We start from the raw sequence: 18,869 nt of genomic DNA, 5'->3' as shown, positions 1-18,869 counted from the left end.
TTTTTTGTTGTTTATTAATTATTTCACTGGTGAGAATCAAATCCCAAGGCCTCACATAAGCTAGACAAACACTTTACTACTGAGCTACACTCCTGGCCCTTTTTGTTCGAGACAGGAGATTGCTGTGAAAACTGGGCAGACTTTGAACTCAACTATCCTCCTGCCTCAGCTCCCCATGTGCTTAGATTACAAATCAGCTTTCATTCCATGTTTCTCAAGTTTTGGTCTCTATTGAGAAATGTTGAAGGTCCTATCCTATCTTGAGGGAAAATAAATACTCAACTGTGTTTTCTTATGGTTACTTAATGTTTTTGTTTCACATGTAAAGCCATTGACTTGAAGTCTTACCTTTACTACAAGCAAACTTATTTTATACTCTCATAATTTGAATTTGGGAGTTTCTTATTCTCTTTTGTCATGGTTTACCTTGGACTATCTGATTATTTTACAAAGAGATTACTTGAAAGCAACCACAGATATTTTAGCAACTATAAACTAGAGGAGAGGAGTCTTTCTCTAGGTCCCTTTTTCTCTGGTCTCCTTTTACAGAAATTTGACCCAAAAGAGATTGAGATGATACTGCAGTAAAGATTGCTGGAGAGTTTGTGATTCTGGGGAGAGTATTACTGTGAAGGGCATTTGAATCTGGATTGTTGACCTGGTAAAATATAGAAATTGGTTATATTAACTTAGATTGGCAAGCTTCATCATAAGTTGTGTGGATTTTGGTCATTATGAGGTAGCATCACCATTAAGTGTAGACGATTATTCTGAGAATGTCTATTTGGTACTGAGAGTACAGTAAAGGTAGAATTCTGCCTTCATTCTCAGGCTTTGTGCAAGAGAAGACCTGCCTTGGGTGACCTTTCCAGATACTTTGACTTGTGGGTTAAGGAAGCTAAACACTTGGTAATCTTTCACTGGAGCATGCTATGTGAAATTTCCTTTGAAGTAGGGAGAAGGCCCTGTTTGAAGCTTTTCCCAACTCTGACTAGTGATGGATGTGAAAGCAAGGTCCTTTTGTACTCATTTCAGACCAGGTGGCTGCTGAGTGTAATAAAGCCTTTAGTGAGCATAGCACTTTCACCCAAACAACCAGCTCTTCCTACATCCTCACTTCTTGGGGAAAGACAGACAGATATTTTCTCTCTCTCTCTCTCTCTCTCTCTCTCTCTCTCTCTCTCTCTCTCTCTCTCTCTCTCATACACACACACACACACACACACAGCAACATCAATACTGTCAACACCAACAATAAACCTGCACACAGTCTGTAGGGAAGACTGGAATTTTTATAGCATGCTTACCGAGCGTACTTGTTTTCTGTTTTATTCTCAGCAACCTTCATGATGCTCTCTAGAGCCTTGGCTGAGTGTGTGTCGCTGAGGAAGTACATTGTGACAGTTCAGGGACCAGAACAGGTTTCTGTTTAGGGTTAGTCATAATTTCGAGTCATTGTGCTAAGGGTAGAGCTGGAATTATTTTTCCTTAAGCAATATTTGTCCATATGGAAGCTATTTGTCACTTCTGCTGGCTTACATACCCTTAAGATTTTTTTTTTTTGCAATTTATATATTTAGTTTTTTTAAATGCAAAGGGTTTGAGGTTACTTGTAGATTTTAAAATTGTGTTAAATTAAATGAGACATCCTAGGTCTGATTCCTCATGAACCTCATTGATTTTTCTTAAAATCATAGTGTTATAATTAGAATAATCTTTCCCAATTGTTCAGCTTTAGAGATGTTGGATTCTTGAAGTAGTGGGCCCATAATGAGAAACTAACTCAAGTTTTCTTAATTGTATAGAGGCAAGTTGTGGTTTCAAGAAATGTACTTTTTGGCAATTCATATATGCTGTACTTAGAGGTTTCTTGTTGCTATTGTTTTGAGACATGTATCATTGTAGCCCAGGCTGGCCTGGAACTCACTTGTAGCCCAGGCTAGCCTTGACATTGAGGCAATCCTGTATGTTGACTTCCTGAGTGTTAGGATTACAGATGTGTGCCACCATGTCTGGCTTGCTAATAGGTATCTTGATTGACTTCTTTAGCTCTTCTGTCCTTTTATTTTGAAGACATGAAGAGCTGTAGCATTTCCATAGTTGCTTGTAATTCACACAGTCCCAAAGGTTCCTACTCCAAAGGCAACATTAGAAGGCTGAAACAATTTACACTCATCAGAATCTGTGCCTCTCTGTGGAGCTTGTAACTTTATTTCCACAAGTGCTCTGTAATTTTTCACAATTGGTGATTCCTTAAAGCTCTGGGGGCAGCTCAGCAATGGCAAATGAGAACTGTGTGAGTTTGAGATCAGAGCAGCACTTCCATAAGAACAGATGAGCTTTCTGGGTAGCTGTTGATTCATTCCGAACATGAGCTAGGTAGGATTCAGCCATGCCTTCCCTACTCAGCATTTTATGGGACCTCAAGGTCAGAAAGTTCATATTCTCTCTCCTTGTTCCTCTTTCCTCTCTTCTTCCTTCTCTTTCCTCCCCTCTCTTTTTCTTATGGACTTAAATGCCACTCCTCCCAGGGAGAACTTTGTTGATCTATCTCCCCAGGTAGATTGGGTCATTCTGTCTGAATCTCCCTTACTATTTTATTCACTGCAGTTTTAATGATTGTAATTGAAATTGTAATTAAATAGTTGCTTGTTGATATGATTGCAATTTATAGAGACTGTTTCGATTACTGGTATATTCTCAACAACTAACACAGTAACTGGTATGCAGTAGGCACTTGGTAAGTACCTGAATAAGTACATGAATGGATAAAACTTAGTGATGAAGGAATGGTGTTGAAGGGCACAAAGAATGTTTGGCTTCAGGCAGTGAAAATAAGTGCAGGATCAGGGCATAACAGATGTGAATGAACTGTGTTCAAGTCCCAGACCAGGGAGTTCAAGAGAATTGTGGAATGAGAAACAGGTAGATAAAATGCAGGAATGGTGAAGCAGTCCTTGAATGTTTACTTCAGATTTAACATAAGATTCTTTAGTTTCGGTGATAGTACATACTTGGATGGGATGGGGAAGTCTAGAAACTGAAGTTTTATGGTGACCAAATAAGGATCTGAAGACCAGTTACCACAATAGAGCAGTGGCCCGGAGGAAAAGAGATGACACAGTGTGACCTAAGTCATGGCAGAGGCAATGTGACCTAAGTCATGGCTGGGGGGCAGAGATAAAACATTATGACACTGATGTCATAGCACATACTTGCAGTTCCAGCTATTCAGGAGGTTGAGGCTGGAGGATCTTTTGAGGCCTGGATTTTCAGTAGGCCTGGGCAACAGACACTAGTCTTTTAAAAACTAAAATAGTGAAGAGAAAACAAGAAGTTAAATCAACTGAAAAGCAATAGCTGTGAAAGCAAGAGATGGAGTGAGGTCAAGAAGAAAGATCAGAACTTGAAACATACTGGCTGTGCACAGAAAAGTGGGGTATCATCATAGTAAGGGGACATTTTAGTGTAAGGAAGGGAAGGCTTGGGTTTAAGGTAGGAGAAGGCACAGTGAATGGTCAAAGTTAGTTCTAGGTACTTACAAAGGTAGGTAGACCATCTTATAGGTAGTAGTTGAAACGGACTTAATAGGACCCGAAAGGAGGAGAGGGAGGCCTGTGACCTGGACCCTAATGCAGAGTACCAGCAGCTACACTCACTAGTAGAGCAGCCCTTTGCATTACTGTGCAGAGAACATTACCTCTCCTTTCTGTCTTATCCTTTCCATACTTCATCTTAACCTAAAGGCCAGGAAGTGCTTGTCTGTTCCAGAGTAAAATCTTGACTTTACTTTTGCATGACTGAAAGGCTCATTAAAGTCTAGTCCCCAAACAAAAGGTTTCCCAAACAAAAAAATCAGTCTGTCCTCAAAAGTAAAATTTGCCTCTACTTCTACAGAAACCAAAAAGCTTCTGAAAGCTTCCAAATATCGTTTTATTTTTACAGTCAGAAAGTTTCAGAATGTTGGGGTTTCATATAGTAGTGACAATGAAAAGTTTGCTTTTTTTGTGGTGCTGAGATAAAGCACAGGGTCACAAGCATGACAGGTAAGTGTGCTACCACTGTACTGTGTCCTCTCTCAGCTCTGTGATGATTCGCGCGAGCATCGATTGTGCATTTGACTCTGTACTTTCACATTTAGAAATCTATGCTTCAGACAGATTCATATACTTATACAATGCAGCATTGATTGAACATTAAAAAAAGATCGGCTGTGTGTGTTGGTGCACACCTGGGCTATACAGCAAGTGAATACTAGGTTATCCTGGCTATATAGCAAGAGCCCCATCTCAATGAGCAAATGATTTAAATGTACATTGACCAGGAAGGATATGACTGAATAAGATACATTATGTCCTCTCTAATATGCAATATTCTGTGGCCATTAATATGTATGTGGTCTTTATTTGTATGCTGATGTGAATGGGTTTCTATGACATTAGAGAAGGAAAACAAGGATGTGTATGAATCTGTCTGAGCTGGGAGTACATGGATATGTATGGAGGGAAGCCTGGAAAGACACATGAAGAATACTAACAGTGATTGTTTCCGAATAGTGCAAGGAAGAAACCAGACAGAAAATTTTAAATTAGAAACTGAAAACAGTTTTTTTGAAGTCAGGTTCTGGGCTTGTGGCTCAGTGGTAGAAGGCCTGCCTAGCATGCATGAAGTCCTGGGTTTGAGCACCAGTACTGCAAATTTTTAAAAATAACTCATGTGTTACTATTGTGGGTTTTTTGCATTTGAAAAGGCATTTATGCAATCACCAAAGGTAGATGCTGATGTGGAAGTCAGGAAGTGCATGCCGATAAGGGCCTGATATGGATGTCTCCTCAGAGGTCTTCAAGAGTCTGACATATTCAGAGGCAGATGCTCACAACTAGCCATTGAACTGATCATGGGGTTCTCAATGGAGGAGTTAGAGTGAAGACTGAAGGAGCTGAAAGGGTTTGTGGCCCCATGAGGAGAGCAACAATACCAACCAACCACAGCTCCCAGGGTCTAAACCACCAGCCTGGGAGCACTTAGGGAGGGATCCAGGGCTTTAGCTGAATATGTAAGAGTGGAGGGCCCTGCTGGGCATAGGTGGAAGAAGAGAACCTTGACCTCATGAAGGCTGGACGCTCCAGAGGGTGGGAATTTTGAGGGTGGGGAGGTGGGAGTGGGGGGGGGTAGATAGAGGTTAAATCCAAAAAGAAGAAGGAGGAGGGGGGGGGGGGGGGGGGGTTCCGGGGTGGGGGGGGGATGGGGTAAGGGGACAACATATGAAATGTAAATAAAACATCCAATAAAAAAATTTTAAAAAAAAAGAAAAGGCATTTATTGGAGGTGAAGAAGCACATATATGTAACAGACAAAGCAGGGTTGGAACTCAGAAAGCTCAAAAATGCCACAGTTGGAGCTTTTGAAAACCTCAGGCACATTGGGCAATGGCCTCTTTTTGTTTTTTGTTTGTTTGTTTTTTGAGACAGGGTTTCTCTGTCTATTTCTGGCTGTCCTGGAACTCACTCTGTAGACCAAGCTGGCCTTAGAAATCCCCCTGCCTCCGCCTCCCAAGTGCTGGGATTAAAGGCATGCGCCACCACTGCCCAGTTGGGCAATGGCCTCTTTTTCGTTGTTGTTTTTGTGGATTTGGGATTGTATTATCAAATTTGGGGGTGGGGGGAGAGCATGCCATCCTTGCCCTGCCTTCCATTGGAACCTTTTTGCAGGGTCATTGCCTTGCCATTACTCAAAACCAAACTGACTTCTCTTAAGTTCAGACCAGCGGGTTCCAACTTGATGGGGCATCATGGTTACTTAATGCGTTTTGAAGACAGATTTCTGGGCTCTGCTCCATTCAGTGGCTAATGATATAGTGTATCAGGGGCAGGGTAGGGGTGCTTCCCAGAATTCTGATCTTAAGGCACACTATAGTCCCTGAGAAATCCTCTTTCTGTACTGGCTTCTACTTGTGCACCTCTGGCTTCTTTCTCCCTGTGTGATTAGCATTGGTAAAAGGGAAGGAGGAAGCAGAATATGACTCATCGTGGATATCTTTGTGGAGTACAAATGGTTGAGTTTATCTGAATGGGAAAATGAATAAAGCGCAGTTTAATAGACTTGAGATTTTAGAATATGTGGTGCTTCTTGAAAGTGGCCTATTTGAAGTAGGGCCCTCTCAGAAGGAAGGCTAGTCAAGTAGCTTCCTACGCAGTGACTTGGGCCTAAGAGATGCCATCCAAATAATGGCTGTTCTACTGGTAAGTGGATGGGAAGGAAAAATCTTGGGAAGTCTTAGAATTTAGCTGTTTTATAAGTGAAGCTTTAGTCTTGGGGAAATATTTAATAATATTAAGAGTCACTGTCTTAAGTCCATTCCACATACATTATTGTTGGAATGACTTCGTCTTTGTTCTATATAAAGTATGTTAACCAGTCTGGGATGTAGCTTACTTGTAAAGGGCTTGTCTGGGCCTCTGTTCCCTCCCTAGCATTGTGGATCTCATAACTGGGTGACCAGTGAGGGTTATTAACATCCTAAAATGGTGGTGAGCAATCTCAGTTGCTCCCAACAGTTAACCCCTGGAACTAAAGCATCAACTCTCCTGGAACAGCAGTTATGGACAGTTGTGAGCTGCCATGTGAGTGCTGGGAATTGAACTAGGGTCCTCTGCAAGAGTAGCCAGTGCTCTTAACCACTGAGCCATCTCTTCAGCCCCACGATACTTCTTTATTCCCTTTGGAAATTCTCTGTGAAGCTGGTGGCCGTCAGTTAAAGAAATCATTTGCTTTATTAGTTTGATAACAGATGCTTCCATTTGGACAGAGTTTTCCTCAACAATCATTTAGCACAAGGTACTCTGGGTCTAGTGGTCAGTACGTAAGTATCCAGCTAGAAGCCAGAAACTGATAAGGAGTGAAAGTCTGGGAGGTTCATCTGAATAAGAAAAATGAATAACGCAGTCCAAGGAACTTGAAAACCAATAACAGATTTCTCAAAGCAGCAACTTTGCTCCCCTTCCCTTTTTTATTTTAATTGGGTCTCCTGGCTTAGAATTATCAACCTTGGATATGAGTTTTGAGGAAATGGTGGCTTGGTGGTTGTTTTTAAAGGATTTTTTTTTCTTTCTTTCTTTCTTTTTTTTTTTTTTTGAGAAACATAGTTACTAAGCAACCGCTGTGGCCTGCTGCTGCTCTGTTTGAGTTCAGTGGGCAGGGTCACCTCCAAAGAAGGCAACGCATAGACAAGAGCAAAACACTTGCAGATAGACTGAATATCATTCGTTGTTGTTCTGAGTTTGGGGACTGTGTTGTTTTAGTAAGGCAGGGTCTTGGGCTGTACTCCAGGCTGGCCTGGAATTTATGTCCCTTCTGCTCTAGCCTTTTGGGTGCTGTGGTTACTGGTATGAGCCACTGTGCTAGACTTATTCAGGTTCTGTGTACAGTTCTTTGATTCATCATCACCAAGGAAGTACTGGTCAAATCTCTTGCCTGCATGGTTCTTCCCTGAGTGAGTGAGCTAGAAGGGAGGGCCTGGAAGGAAGGAGCAAGAAATGATCCCTGATTCAGGGGTTAGAGGCCAAGCCCTGAGGTAAGGCAAGTATCCTGTCTCTCTGGGCAGCCCAAGGCTTCTATGACAAATCAGTTACCACCCTTTACATTTAGATTAGGACAGCTTATTTATATTGATGTGCCTTGTAAGTCTCAGAACAGGCACAATGTCCAGCTGCTGTGTCCCATCCCCCCCCGCACCCCGCCACCATTTAATAGGTGAGTCAGTGAGTCAACTGCTTCCTCCAGGATTGTAGAGACAGGAGTAAGTAATGAGGACAAATCTCAGTAACACTCAGTGCGTGATGAATGAAAGAACATGCGAATTTAACTGGTTGGCTCCATTGATACAGTGAAGAAAAAGGAAGTCTGAGAGGAGAGGATTTATGTGACTTTTAACTCCACCCGGTCCTCACCTTGGCTTCTTCACATTTCCCTTTTCTCCCAGCTGAAGGTCAGGTTGCTTTACCCAGGGAGCTGAGGGGGGGGGGCAGGTGTTGGAGCAGGTGTCGTGCTTTCTCCCACAGAGTCACACTGACTAGGTGGGGTTGCTTCTTGCCAGCCCCTCTATGGTGCATAAAAATGCTTTTGTGAAAAATTTCCCCTGGAAATGTTTTTAACCAGTTGCTCAATTGCCTTTAAAGTCAGCTTGTCACTGAAGTCTGCCTTGTTTTCTGACATTTCTTTATCGTATGCCTCTCAGTATACCCCATTTTCACAAAGCAATTATAGACCTGAAAATGTTGTGTAAGGAGAGCTCTAGATTTAATGCTGGACAAATGGCTGCAGCTTGTTTCTTTTTAGACTTTGTACTGGGATCTACTATATCTCCACTAAACAAGTCATCCTGGGCAAACTGTCCTCCTTACCTAACAGTGATTGAATAGCCTCTGGTCCTTTCCAGCCCCCCTGCCCTGTGTCTCAGGGCCATCTGTTCTCCACACTCAGCTTTTTGGGAAAGTCTCCTTGCCCATCTGCTCTCCTTAGGCCTTAGTGCCTGCTCTAAAGATTTATAAAAGCTGCCCTGAACCTCTTTCCAGTTGTTATTTTTTAAGGATCAATGAGATGTTGAAGAAGATAAAAGCTATTTCCATTTGACATGCCTAAATGCAACTCTTTTTTGTTTCTAGGTGCTTTTTTTTCCCCTTCTTGGTGGAGAGGGTTGGTCTGTCTTTCTCAACTTGGGGGAGGGACTCTGCTTATCAAAGCAAAGATTCCACCTCCTGGCTGCTTTGAAGCCAAGTGTCCTCCTGACATTTTGGCCGAGGGTGTGTTGGCCCAACGAGCTCCTTGGGTTCATTCTTTTCTCCGTGTCTCCCTGACAGAGTACAGTCGCTTTGAATCCAAGATACATGACTTGCGAGAGCAAATGATGAACAGCAGCATGAGTTCTGGGTCTGGGTCTCTCCGAACCAGTGAGAAGAGGTCCTTGTATGTCAGGTAAGCTGCCCTCTGAGCACCACCCGAACCATTCTTGTCTAACTGGTAGGGTGGGGATTGTGTACTCCCTGCACTAAACCAACACTTTGTACCTTGTGCTCGCAGTGTGGATTTTATGGTCACTATCTCCTCCCTTTTGTGAACTGCTTTCTTCCTTTTCACTCACAAATGAGTCTGTCCAGGAACTGTTCAGTTTGCTCTAAATTGTAAGACTATTAGGTGATTGTTGCTAGTCAGCATTCTAATAACACTTGAAAAGTATGTTACTTACAGTCTGTGCTTTGAGGGGAAAAGTTAGTATCTCCTTCCACATATGCATGATAGACATGAGGATTTGTGTCTGAGCACATCAGTTATCACAGTGTCCTGGTACAGGGCCTCTTAAGAGACCCAAGAGCTGGCAGGTTGCTGCATTCTGGATGTTTTGCTATATATGTTCCTGTCCCCGTCTCTCTACCCGCGGCACGTGATTCATAGGACAAGATGGCGAATGCACCCTAAGAAGGAAAAAGCAGGGACAGCTTATTGTTGAAAGGTATGTAGTGGCATTGTCAAAGACTGAGCTTTTGACCCTTGAAGGGTCAAAGTATAAAACCTCCAGTTAGCAGACTGATAAGGGAACACTGATCTTTCTTAGAATTAGGGGTAGTTTCCTTCTTCCTGCCATGCTCTTGAGCACCAACAGTCTGATCACCAGTACTCTAAGGTCAGCTGCCTTACGGAAAGGTGGTGGGATCACTCCCCAGAGCCAGTAGTCTTCCCTGGCTTCTTTAACTGGTTGAACATTTTATGGTGGCCTCTGATACTTGCTAGAGGCGGGAGGGAGAGGCCAGTTGCCTGGTAACGTGACAATTACTGTGTCCTTGGGGTGTGAAATGACAGTAGCTAACTGATGTCAATGCTAATTGCAGCTCTCACGTGCTCACTTTTCTTTTTCCACAGTTAGTTGTCAGTGACCCCTCTGCACAGGGAGACAGCCTAGGGAGCACTCTGCATCTGAGGCCCACTAGACTCTTTTGAGTTCTTTTCTAAAGTGAACCCTGCACTCTGCTCTTTGTGGGTGGAGAATGTTTGCTGCATTCACCTCCTGCTGGCAGTACAGAACGGGAGAGAGGCTTGGCAAGGCCCAGCCATCTTTCCAGTCTCCTTTCTGGAGAAGAAAGGCCTGTTGGTGGTCACTAAAGTTCTTGCTTAGGATCTACAACATGGACAGTGGGTCTCTGATGTGGGGGAACCATCATGGGCTGTCACCCCCAAAAGTGGGTAATATTTATGTGACTTGGTCAGGATTGTTCCGTTCCATGCTTCCAGCCCCCGCAGATGTGGCACTTCAGTGTGCGTGGGAAGCTCTCTTTAGGCAAGACAGTTCCTTCAGAGAGCTTTATTTTTAGATCTCTCCTCTCCGCCTAGCCTCTGCTAGTGCTGCCCCTGCCTGGGTAGAGGAACTGGGCACTGGCTCTTGATGTGGAACACCCTTCTGTGGCTCCGGCAAGGTATCCACTCACCTGGATTCTGGGAAGGAAGGGAAAGACCGTGACTCTCCTTCTAGTGAATCCGTTTTATATAATCTGCTCCTAACCTTGGCTAGATAACTTTGTCCTCTGAGGAAAGTAGATATGGTTTAGAATAGGAACTGTTTGTGATCACTAGAGGCAATCAGGGGAAATGCTGTTTTATGGTGACAGCTGGGAGTGGGAGCCCTTTCCTGGGTTAACCCCTTGGCCTGCTCTCTGTCGCCCAATACAGTCTTTGAGCTTATGATCCTCTTCTCAGCTTTTTGAGTAGTAGGGACGCCTACTAGTTGTACAGGCCTGCACAACTAGTTTCAGCTTGTTTCTTACCTTCTTAAAAAGAAAAAAAAATCCATTGATACCAATAGTTCCCTAAACTATTACCTCCTCTCTTTCTCTGAATTCTGTGGCAGGAAATACTAGTTCCCTAAAAGACTACTCTGACTGTAGAAAAACAAGTCCTTTAGTGAAACTAGGCAAATACAGGCATCAATATAGGAAAATGGGCTTCTTTTTTTTTGTGAATGTTGTACTCAACAACTCTAAGCCTTCATACCTGTGTGCGTATATGCATGCATATGCATGTATGGGGGTGGTGACAGCTAGGCAGACGGCCCATAAGCCCAGGATTTCTCATTGCTTCTGTTTCCCCAGTACTGGGATTGCGAGCAGGCCTGTACCATCATGCCTAGCATTTTTGGGCAGGTGTCAGGGATTGAACTCAGGTCCTCATGTTTGCCCAGCAAGTACTTGTCTGACTGAGCTGTGTCCCCACCCCCAAGAATGAGATTCTTCACTCTTTTTAGTGTCCAGAAAAAACTGTCTTGGGCAGTAGGCAGTATCGCCGCCTAGCAATGTGAACAAAGGAATATTATTTGCCGAAGCCTAGCCTCCTAACATTCAGGCTGGGGAATTTTGGAGTCACGTACTCCCTGCCATCACTTCTTCCAGTCACTTCTTCAGTGGCTTCACATGTTGGGAGCACCAACTTTTCAGCCTGGTGACATGACTCCTGAGCAGCCCAAGAAGCCAAAGGAGCCTTTGGCAGGGATCAGCAGTGACCTAGTGGCCGCCATATTCAATGATTGGTTCACTGGTTCTTCCACACCAGTCTGAGTTCACCCGTGTTTCTAAGGCATTTGCTTGCTGCTTTAAAGGCTCTGTCTGCCTTGCTAACTGTCCCTAAATACCTCCTTAGCTTTGGGCCTGAGATGGCAATACCATTGCTTTTCATAGCTTTACATCATACTTTTGTATAAATGACAGCCTCAAACGTGCATAGCAACAACCTGATGGGCATGTGCAGAAACCAAAGCTGCTCACCTCATGCCTCTGACAAGGGGCATATTCAAACTGGCTCCTTCCCTCCTTTTAGCGTTCCTTAAGTTAATTTCCTTACCTTGTCATGTGGGAAAGGGATTAGATTTGTTCTGTCACCCAAGGCATATTTCATTCAATGTAAGGATGAAAGCGCTCATAATAAAAAGTCTGAAATGGAATGGACTGCCTGCCTCTTGAGAGAAGATACTTGATTTTTTTGTCACTGAAGGGGTGACGTTTTGCCCTGGGCGTTGTACCTGGGCCTGTTGTGTGTGCTCTGAAGCTTTTAGTAGACTGCTGGCATCTTCAGCTTAAAGGGAACCCAAGGTCACCATGCATCATGACCTTTATTATTCTCTTTAAATGGTTTTTAAAAGCCTTTAAATAACGGTACATTATGATCCCATTTTGCATATGAGAAAATCGAGCCTGGAATGAGACAGCCAGGAAACTCCCAAACTGGAATGTGAACTGAGTTGCACTGGCCTTTAATAAAGTGTAATTCATTCAGTTTCCCCAACTCCCTGACTGATGGAATTAGCTGGAGTGCTGCTAAAAAAAAAAAAATAGATCCCTAGCTGTGTCTTCTAGAGCTTCAGGTCACTGTGTATAGTGATTGTTTTTCTTTTTTGGTCATTGTTGCTACTGTTTGGTCAGTTGATCGGTCCGCCCAGTACTCAGGATTGATTGAGCCTAGGGCCTCAGACATGCTACCATTAGGCTAGGTCCTCAGCCCTCTTCTCTTTCCTTCTTTTTTCTTTTGAGACAGAATCTCACTGTGTGACGCAGACTGACTTCCATCTTGAGCTCCTCCCACCCCAGCATCTCAAGTAGCTGGGATTACAGGCCTATGCCAGCGGGTCTGGTACAAAATGTGTTTTTAAGTCAGAATGCTCAAGAATGGCCACTTTATACTGTGATTGACACTTATTTTTACATCAGTGGAGCAACTAAACATTATGTTTCCTGTTCTGTGGAAGGCAGTAGTGCAGAACTAATAACTTGAGCCTGCTTGCTGGGATAGATTCAGGGAAGCGATGGTCTGCTTCCTGTCCTCCTGCAGCTGACTTTTACCCAGAGGGTGATGGGGTGATGTGGCTTCATTCAGTAGAGGTTTTAGTTTTGCTCTTCTCTCCCCTCCCCTCCCGTCCTCTCCCCTCTCCTTCCCTTCTCCCTCCCCTCTCCTCCCAAGGATCTATCTCCCCTTTGTTTACATGGGTTTGCAAAGCTATTTTGAAGGAGGTAACCCCCTCTCACAACTGTAGCAGGTAAAACCATAGGGTGCTGCAGCTGTTCTGAGCACAGGGGTTTGGGGAGTTTTCAAGAGGAAAGGTAACAATGTTTGGACACTGGCAATTGGCTTTAAAACCACCAGGAACGAGAAAGCCCTTTCCTCTCTTTACTACACCAGAACCATCTCTTATTGGGTGAATGTGAACAGAGCCTCTGTCTGTGCCCAGCCTAGGGCTTTTGTTCTGTTACTGTGGTGTTTGCTGGACTGGACCACAGAAATCACCTCTCATGCCACTGGCTCACAGTGTGTTGGCTAGATGTTTGATTTACACCATTTGCATGTGAAGGCAAGGCAATGCTTCTGAGTAGGTTCAAATTCCAGGCCTGACTTTAATTTTATAACTGAATGAATGAATGAATGAATGAATGAATGAATGAATGAATGAATGGCGTAGGACTCTAAAGGTTGCCCAAAAGGCTCAATTGTGCAATTGTAGAAGTAGGTTTTGAAAGTCTGTGCAGACTCATCTGACTGTATCCTTTGCAATCTCAGGACAGCATTCTGGCAGTTTAGGAATTTTGGCCTCCTGGCTGGCCATCTCCCAGTCTTCTTCCCACTCTAAAATGGAAATCCTGTTGAGGCATCTGTAGTTTTGGTTCAGTTAGTATATTGGCTTGGTCATCAGAAAAGACTGGAGAGTGCTTCTTCTGTCAACAACAGGACACTTTGCTCAGGGTGGTGTTCTTTGAAGTTCAGCTTGATTTAGTCTTTAAGCTCCAGTAGGGGATGAAGATGGTAAAAAGAAAATATTGGCAGGCTTCTCTGCCTGACAGAATTGTAGGTAGTGACAATATTATTTATTTTTGCAGGGTTAGGGGTCAAATTTAGAGCCTCACATGTACTAGTAAGCACTCTACTGCTGAACTGAACTACATACCCAGGCTGTGTTAAAAGCACCAGTAAATGTATGGAAGTCATTGGTGCTACCAGTGGCTGCTGGAACTGCCTGCTTCCAAGTAATAGTGCCAGTAATCATTCCCTTCTTCTCAGCATCTCAGGAGCTGTAAGCCCTGCACAGTCTCTTATTATGGATTGTTGGTCCTTGAATGTCTCTTAAAATTCATGGTTGCCCTTTAGGGCCTAGCACTTTTAAATAGACTAGAGATAAAGTCGCTGACCTGCTCCTTTTTTGAAGGTGCATCAAGATTCCTGACTCTAGTAGCCACATTTGGTGCTACTCTTATGATCCACACTCAGTGTCCCCTGAAAATTTGGCTTTAGAGTTTTAGGTTGTTCTTGGAAGGTGCTGGAAAGTTTAATTTTCTACTAAGGTCAAGAGCTGATGTATAACTCCTGCTTTATGGTTTTCTGTGCTCATATTATGCCAACCAGGCAATAGATAGGCTGTCCAGTGTTCAAACTATATGTGCCCTTTAACATTATAGTGATAACCCAGACCCCAGCTTCAAAGGAAGGGGAACACAGCAGAGTACTGAGGAATAATAACTTGAGGGTGTTCTGTGGGATAACCTGGGCTCATCACCCTCCACAAGCACTGAGAAGAGCTTACTTGGTGATCTGCTATGAAAACTCAAAAATAATCGTGCAAGAATTAAATTATAATAATAGAAATTATAATGGAAGGCTGCTACTAAATGCCTGGAATATATTACAAAGGAAATTTGGGGTGTGCGGTATCACAAAGCAGGAGAAACTTGGGCTGGACCATGGAGGATTTGTTCAGGGGGCTGAGGGGAACAACACAACCCAGGCAAGACAGGTGACCTGTAGGTCAGGAGGTCAGCACAATCCTGAGTTCTGTGGAAGCAGCCCTTTGCCTTCTAGACTATTAGTACTAAACTGTTGTTATTTGCTCTGTTGGGAAACCTGCCTAACCAGTTCCCTCCAGGGAGTTGATTTTCATTGTGTTCTTGCTTGTTAAGTTTAAGGTGCCAGAATGGCTGTGCAAGGTGCTTATGACTTCTTTGGATCTTTTATATGCAACCCTCACAATTTATGATCTGAACTACAAAGACTCGTGCTAGGTAATCTGTTTGCTTAAAGCTGACTATATCCTTCTTTCCCTCCTATTAGAGAGGGGTCAGCTGAAATGAAGATTTAGCAGTCTCCCAGAACCGTATGCACGACCCCTGTGGATGGGCACATGTAAGATCTCTTTGAAGATATTTAAAAGGTCACATCTAAAACAGTATAGCTCCCAAGACCTTTGGAAACATTGTCTCCTTAGAGGAGCAGGCAGTGGTCTTCAATGCTGGAATGCTGAAGGCCAGTCTGGGACGTGAAACTGGACACTCCTGAGTCTGTCCCACCTTGTGCTGATGGAACAGCAGTGTGGGGTTCTTTGTGCTATTTCTCTGTTTTCCCAGGTTTTATTGTGTAGTTTCTTTAAACAATTCAATATTTTTCTGGTTTGCCCTTGATGATAGATAAGTTGTAGGGGTACCCAGGGTCTGCCTCACCTTGGGGCTTCTTAAATACACAGCCATGGCTAAGAGGCTGGGAAGCTACTTTCTTCTGGTTACACAGAGCACTGTGGCTATGGACTTGTGAGAGGAACTATTTCTGGAAGCTTTGGCCTTGCATGACAGTGTTTCTCAGTGACCTCACTGGTCCTTAATTTAACCTTGACTTCATACAGTTTTTTTTATTGGGCCAACAAGATGGCTCAGTGAGTAAAGGCGCTTCTCATGGAGTCTGGAATCCTAATAACCTGACTTTGATTGGCTGGATCCCACCTGCAGGTTAAGGCAGATAATCAACTCCACAAAGTTGTTTCCACAATGTGCTGTGACATTCATGGCCAACAACAATAATAATAATTGAGGAAGAAGTTAAAAATTCTATTATGATTCAGAAGGAAAAGGGGTTTCTTGGACTCTTAGTCTTCCAACACACCTGTCCTTGGGTAAGCTTACTTGTACACACACATACATACACACACACACTGCAGCTCTTTTTATTACATTCTTTTCTTAGGTGTGTGAGGACAAAGGTTTAGCTTTCTTGTTTCCTTCCTGCTGTCTCTTTGAATCAGAGATTGAAGTGGTTCTGTGTCATTTGGGCCTTGCATATGGTAAACTTCAATTCTGGGAACTAGTGTCTACCCTTAATTCCCTTAGGCTAAAGGTGGAGAGGCTTGGCGGAAGGAGGTGCTTAGAATAAAAGGCTGAACCTGTCCCTTTATTAGGACTCTAGGCTACTTGGCCAACTGTCATTGATAGAAGGCCACAATTTTTTCTTTTAATTTTTTTGACATTTTCATGTGTGTGTGTGTGTGTGGGGGGGAAGCATGAATTTTGAACATTTTTACCCCCATTACTCTTTCTTGTTCCTTTTGTGTGTGACCCACTGAGGTTAATTATGGCTGCTTGCATGAACACTAATAGAGGTCTTTACTGGAGCTTGGGAAACTTTTCAATGAAGAAAATGACCCCTCTTCCAGCAACCATGTTAGAGGTGCACTGTTTAGATTTTTAAACATTATGTGTGTGAGTGTTTTGCCTGGTACCTGTGGAGGTCAGAAGATAGGGTCAGGTTCCCTGGAACTGGAATTATGAATGATTTTGACATCTAAGGGCCCTGGTCTGATGGTTGCCTACCACACAGTGCTGAATGATGTCCTGAGTACTTCTAGGTCTGGCCTTCATTTGGAGGATATCTTCTAGTTATTAGCATATCAGAATTTCTGCAGGAAAGGGGGAGTAGATTTGGAGAAAAAAAACATTGTGGGTTTTGAAAACAGACCAAAATCAGGACAAAGGAATTATTGAAGGAAAGACCCCGGCTCATTAAGTGCTAGAGCTAGAAAGAAGCTTCAAGAATATCTAAGAAATTTCTTCTTTTAGACAGCAAAGTGGACAGAGTGAACTTGGAGGCCCCAGTGTTCTGCTGAGTTCTTTTCCTATTGGCAGCCCTGCTTGATAGAAAGGGAGATTCTTAATTCATTGTTTGGGTTCATTACTGCACATATTAGTTCAGAATTTAAAAGTGAAATATCATGTTTGTATGTCCTTAACAGTCATAGCTTACAAGCACTGTCCATCCCTTTCTTTGATATAGCCTTGTCCATTCATTCATAAAGCTGTCAAACAAAAGCCAAACGGAACAGGTGCTACTTTTAATGGGAATTTGGAGTTATATAACCTTTTGACTTTGTTTGCCAGGGAACTTAGAGCCTCTCCTGAAGTAAAAGGCTCAAGCCTGTACTTAGTGGAGCTGTTTCTCAAATTCTCCGTTAATCGACTTACATTTTTGGAAATTGTAAAGGGAACACATGCTGTGGTTATAAAACAAAGTGAACACTACAGTGCTAATGTGGCTTTCTTGCTGGCTTGGATCTCTGTGTGTTGAGTGTTGTGCAGTGCCTGAGCTCATCTCACAAGTAGATGCCATCTAGATTTTAGTCAAACTTTCAGATGTTTTAAAATGATGAATTATTGGATTCTTGGCACCTAGAAAACTCATTTGTATTAATTTGTATGTCCCCTGGTTGCTATTGTTGTCACCAAAAGGTCAAGCCCAGTTCTTTGGGTGCTAAAATACACCTTATGTTTCTACACAGGCAACTCTCTCATCTGTCTGTCTGTCTGTCTGTCTGTCTGTCTGTCTATTTGTCTATCTATCTATCTATCTATCTATCTATCTATCTATCTATCTATCTGCCTACCTACTTACCTACCTACCTATACTGTAATCTACCTCAGTTCTTTTATTTGGCTTTAGTTTTGTTTTCAGTTTTTGAGACAGGATCTTACGAGTTGTCTTACTTACTTTTTTATTACTGTGACAAAACACCATGACCAAGGCAGCTAATAAAAGAAAGCATTTAATTACGGATTTGCTTACTATTTCAGAGGCTTAGTCCGTGGCCATTGTGGTGGGGGAGCATGGCAGCAGGGAGGGAGGCATGATGCTGGAGCAACAGCCAAAAGCTTACATCTGATCATCAAGCAGCAGGCAAAGAGAGCTGACTAAGAATGGCAAACCCGGAAGCCCATCCCCAGTGACATACCTTTTCCCACAAGGCCACACCTCCTAATCCTTCCCAAACGGCTCTTACAACTGGACCAAGCAGTAAAATATATAAGCCTACAGGGGCCATTCTCATTCAAACTATCATACTATGCATGTCATGCTCATGATCCTTCTGCCTTAGCCTCTCTGGAGCTTTAACTACCAGCCTGTGTCACTACACCCAATTCCTGATTCATTTTGGCATCTTTCTATTTCCCTCTCCAAACTTCCAAACTAATATGTGCTTAATACTAATTCTGTTCTTCTACTTCAGTCTTGGAACTCCTAATGACATTGTGTATTTCTCATCAGTTAGACTTACGTTGCTCAAGCTTGTTGGTCTTTGTAGAACAGCTGATAGATGCCTGCCTTGCATTAGGTTGCATAGAACTCAATTCATTTCAAATGCATTGTTCCTGTCATATAGAGCTTGGAAAAGACCTTGTAGACCAAATGCCTTATCTGCTGGTCTCTGCCTCTGCCCTTATTGCTAGGAGTGCATGCATTGTGAATTAAAGAGCTTTTGGTTAGAGCTTGGATATTTTCATCTTCAAGTTGTCTTGACACCATTCTCAAGAGGGTTCTGTTTCTATACCCTGTCATTCATCTGGGCTTGTACACATGGAGATATGGTATTTTGGACTTGTAGCTTCCTGATAAGTGAGACAACTGGAATGAAAATAAAGTCTTAGTATTGAGTGCTGGACAGTCCCCTGGCCCATGTGCACTGTTAAAGATGAATGAGAGAACCAGGCATGGTGGCACATGCCTTTAATCCCAGCACTGGGAAGGAAGAG

At 43.1% G+C, this 18,869-nt stretch overlaps 1 protein-coding gene across 6 annotated transcripts in view; it reads left to right on the top strand.

Annotated features, from left to right (window-relative positions):
• Dlg3 (discs large MAGUK scaffold protein 3) overlaps nucleotides 1–18,869 on the top strand; it is a 52,223-nt gene that overhangs the window by 20,389 nt on the left and 12,965 nt on the right. For all 6 annotated transcript variants that reach the window (XM_028769985.1, XM_028769984.1, XM_028769983.1 and 3 more), the window contains one exon: nucleotides 8,859–8,973. In XM_028769985.1, the coding sequence (XP_028625818.1) occupies nucleotides 8,859–8,973 (115 nt within the window). The remainder of the gene's footprint in view (nucleotides 1–8,858; nucleotides 8,974–18,869) is intronic.

This window comes from Grammomys surdaster, unplaced genomic scaffold (assembly GCF_004785775.1).
Source record: "Grammomys surdaster isolate TR1022 unplaced genomic scaffold, NIH_TR_1.0 197, whole genome shotgun sequence".
Taxonomy (NCBI): Eukaryota; Metazoa; Chordata; class Mammalia; order Rodentia; family Muridae; genus Grammomys; species Grammomys surdaster.
This window is presented reverse-complemented; position numbering and strand designations above follow the sequence as displayed.